This window comes from Perkinsus marinus (assembly GCF_000006405.1).
Source record: "Perkinsus marinus ATCC 50983 genomic scaffold scf_1104296977264, whole genome shotgun sequence".
NCBI lineage: Eukaryota > Perkinsozoa > Perkinsida > Perkinsidae > Perkinsus > Perkinsus marinus.
In genome coordinates this window covers 3,522-7,540 of record NW_003200236.1, presented here as the reverse complement: position 1 = coordinate 7,540, position 4,019 = coordinate 3,522, and the positions used below count along the sequence as shown (strand labels likewise).

At 50.4% G+C, this 4,019-nt stretch overlaps 1 protein-coding gene across 1 annotated transcript; it reads right to left on the bottom strand.

Annotated features, from left to right (window-relative positions):
• Nucleotides 1-844: 844 nt before the first annotated feature.
• Nucleotides 845-2,191, bottom strand: Pmar_PMAR018691 (conserved hypothetical protein; the record flags this gene model as incomplete). The annotated part of the gene is made up of 1 exon (XM_002764444.1): nucleotides 845-2,191. One exon carries the CDS (start codon nucleotides 2,189-2,191, stop codon nucleotides 845-847), a length of 1,347 nt encoding a protein of 448 aa, XP_002764490.1.
• Nucleotides 2,192-4,019: the final 1,828 nt, after the last annotated feature.

The window sequence follows — 4,019 nt, the reverse complement described above, 5'->3', positions numbered from 1 at the left end:
TGATGCTTGATTCCGGAATTGCAACCCGATTTGTGTATATGATATAGTTGAGGTACTGCTGAAGATCTATGACTTGGCTTCAGATCATCAAACACAATTACCGATACTCTAGCAGTGATACTTGACTAGGCCTTCTCGGAGAAGGGGCGGAGCTCGGCATCGGGGTTCGATTCCCATGCCTGGCGTTTTTCTGCAAAAATAGGTTTTTTGCACGGAAATCTACATTGTCCGGGCGGAACCCTAATTTCGTATTTTTTCTAGTATATCCAGAGCGAGAGCAGGGTGGTCGGTTTCCGGGGTTTATAGAATAACTCCCCGCTGGGGGTTATTCGTAAGCCCTGAGGAGATATAGTGGGGGTTTATGAAATGGGGGTTTATTTTCTCGCCCGCCTTCGGCGGGCGAGCGAGATTCAGTTCGCGTGCGTTTCTGTGATACCCATATTTACTCACTATGCCTCGTAAGGTGTGTTGAGAACCGTCAGACAGACCCGACTGAACTCGACAGGGGGAAGGGGAAAAGCCGAAAGCTTAACTTAACTCTTGTTCCTCGAAAACCCTGCGCATGCGTATCGATCCGAGAATCGATATCCCACACAGAAGCTATACACCAGTCTCGTCCGCGCAACGAGAACAGCAAACAGTCCTGCGGCACACAACGAAAGGGACGTCACTATGAGTCATAGTCTATGACTAATAATGTGGCAACGAGCGATCCATTACATTCGCCCTCCTTGCCACATTGCACTCAATGGAAGATTTGAATCCAACAGAGTACAAGGAAAAATAAAGACGCACTACAGAAACTTGCGCTCTCATCTTACTATCACAAATGAACCTGGGCGCATTAGTCTCGGTCAATCCTGCGCATCGCACGTCTAAGGTCAGCGACATCTGTCTCAGCGGAAGTACAAATGCAGAGTCTCGAAGCATGTAGAACCTTTATCTCACCATCGCTGACCAGCTTCACCTTACGAAAATAACCATAGTCATCAGCATGAGTGATGAGTCCATGGCCAGTGGGAAAACCAACCACCCGCCAGCGTCGCTCACTGAAAGGGGTGTCGTTAGAGTTAGAGATCACTTTGTCGAATCTCGTGACAGCTCGAATGCGGACAATGCATCCTGGATAGAGCTTGTGCTTAGTGCTGGTTTGGATCTTCTTCTCAGCCAGCTGAGCAACCTTAGCAGCCAGCCTTTTCCACTCGACACTATCGGGGTCGGTGTTGAGCATGTCGTTCGGTATCTGTCCAGTGACAGAGTGACAGGTAGAGTTATAAGCTCTCATAACACGATGGATTGCAGCTTCAACACCGATGGACGGGTCATCGGCCAGCACAGCGCGCACCCACCTTCGTACCGTGCGATGAAGTGACTCTACCATACCGTTTGACTGACTCGACCTCACAGGAGTGTAGAGTCTCGTCACGCCCGGCAACTCGCATGACAGAAATGCTGCTGCATTATCCGTGAGCAGATACACTGGGCGCTTCCCAATGATAGCCCAACTACGTTCGAACGCCTGTGCAATAGTGGTAGCATCTTCGCTTGTTAACCCAATCAGACAAGCAAACTTACTCACTGCACACTGCTGCGAAAGGTAGGGCTCAGGAAGATAGACCACATCGGCACTCACCACAGAGAAAGGCACAGCTTCACGAAGGCGCTCCGGAGAAAACAAACCAATGTCATGCTTAACGATCATTGGCCTCGACTGTCTTGAACAGACATCACAGTTCGACAGCATTGCCGCAGCTTCCGTCAACATGTCGACAAACCAACATAAGCCAGACAACACCTCAAGTGTACGTCGACACCCACAGTGGCACAACAGAGAGTGAATACCATGAACCACTTCTGCTTTGAGGCTATCAGGAGTGACAGGGACGGAGACAACCTCGCCTTTGCAGGGAGCATAATAGTCTCTGACTAGCACGTCGTACTCGTTGATAGAGATCTCCGGAAGAACTTGCTGCAACACGATCGGAATCGACTCTGGCACCAATCGGTTAGCTTGCAGAGCCCGTCGGACCTTGTAGCAAACTTCGTCATCATACTGGGCTTCGACAATAACCCCGAGATTGAGAATGAGGTCGTCATAGACAAGGTCACCTACTAGCGCAGCCGCTGCAGTCGGCTCGCTTAGGTCACCTTCAATGTCAATACCACTCTCGCCCTCCAAGCTGGTCAGCATGACAGCAAAGTTGCCATCAACTCTGGTCAACACATCACTTGTGTTGTTATCACTATCCACTCGACGTACTTCGAAGCTCTGTAACTCCTCGGTAATATCGCTTATACACTGTAGTCGACGACTCACAACCGTGGTCGCCAACCCGCCTTTCTTCACTGCTTCTCCTCTGAGAAACCTTTCAATCCAGGTCCGCACACATTCGTTGTCTACGTGTAAACACACGTGCCCACCGACATACGGAGATGCCCAGACGAGCGCTTGAGCGGCAGCACAGAGCTCGTTCACATTGACGTGCCTCAATGAGGCTTTCCGATCCAACAGCCAACACGCATCTCGCACATATACTCGCTCACCCGAGTGGCTCTCATACGATAGTGTGGCAGCCATTGCAATGCCACTTGCATCGGACTCTATGTGCCATTTGGCCACTTCAGGACTCGAAGGCGACGGACAATACCATATTCCAGTTGCTGGATCTCCCTCACACTGCAACTTTTCCTGTACACAACATACCAGGTCGCGGATGATGTCGCCGACATTCTCATTCCAACCGTGATAGCTTGAAACCCGCAGCAACATGGCTGCATGAGGGCGTAACCACGTAGCAATAGGTACATGACCAACAAGACGACCACACCAAGCAGCGAGCTCTCTTCGTGTGAACGACTGCGAGGTATCCAAGTACAACTGGATATCATCCCGTCGACGCCACCGCAACTTGTTATCCCGTTGGTAGAGATCCAAGCCGAGTACCCTAGTAGAGTCACTAATGGCACAAGTTTCTTTACAATACATATTGCCTCTTGCGAGCGCTGCTCGGATCAGCTTCACAGACTCCGGGTCGGCTTTGGTCTTTGAGTCCACCACTCCGTCTCCATCTTCGACGATGATATCATCGATGAACGACGAGATAGGATAAGGAATATCCTTAAGAAGCCAACTTATCAGGGCTGTAGCTACCTTTGGAGCTATAGATAGTCCAAAGGGTAGGACCCGTATAACATACAGCTTCTGATTTATCATCACACACAGGTACTTGTAAGTACTTGGGCACATCCGTATAGCATAGTAGCATTTGGTAACGTCAAGAGTAAAGCCACGAGTGACAGACCTCCATCGATGCAGCGTCTCGGAGCAGTTAACAATGCCACGCACAGGTTCGCTCTTGATATATTTATTCAGCATTCGGAAATCGAGGCACATCCTCAGTGGAGTGCTCTTTTTATGCGGTTGAGACACCAAGACCCACGGAAGCACATTGTAAACGTCATCGTCCCAGGGCACCACCCAGCCATTGGAGACCATTTTCTCCACTTCGACCTTCACATGGGCTTCTTCTTCGGAAGTTAGTGATGGATCATAATCCCCCCGGTTAGCCTGCACCATTGGCGACGGAGGTTCACCATCACGCCAGATCCATTTGCATGTGAAGCAACATTCACCTGGGCTCCGTGTCAGCAAAAAGTCCTCGGCAGCGATCTCAACCTTACCACTTTCGAATACCCGAGCATGTACCCCTGGAACACCTCCAACGCGATGCTCATCGATAACTGGGTCAGCTGAAGTACTTAGACATACTGCACCCCCCATACAGATGCGCCCAGAGCTATCCCAGCGCATACCCTGGAGGTGTATACTAGCGAAGTCCACACCCATAACAATAGCACCGAACACCGTTGCTGGCACAACATAAAAGGGGTGTGATACTCTTAACGCTCCAGCTGTGCCCCTGCGGTGGCACACTACCACAAGGTTAACCACACCCAACGTATGCAACTTCTCGCACCCATCCATCTGCCTCAATGTCAACACTGGGCTTGTGGTGTCT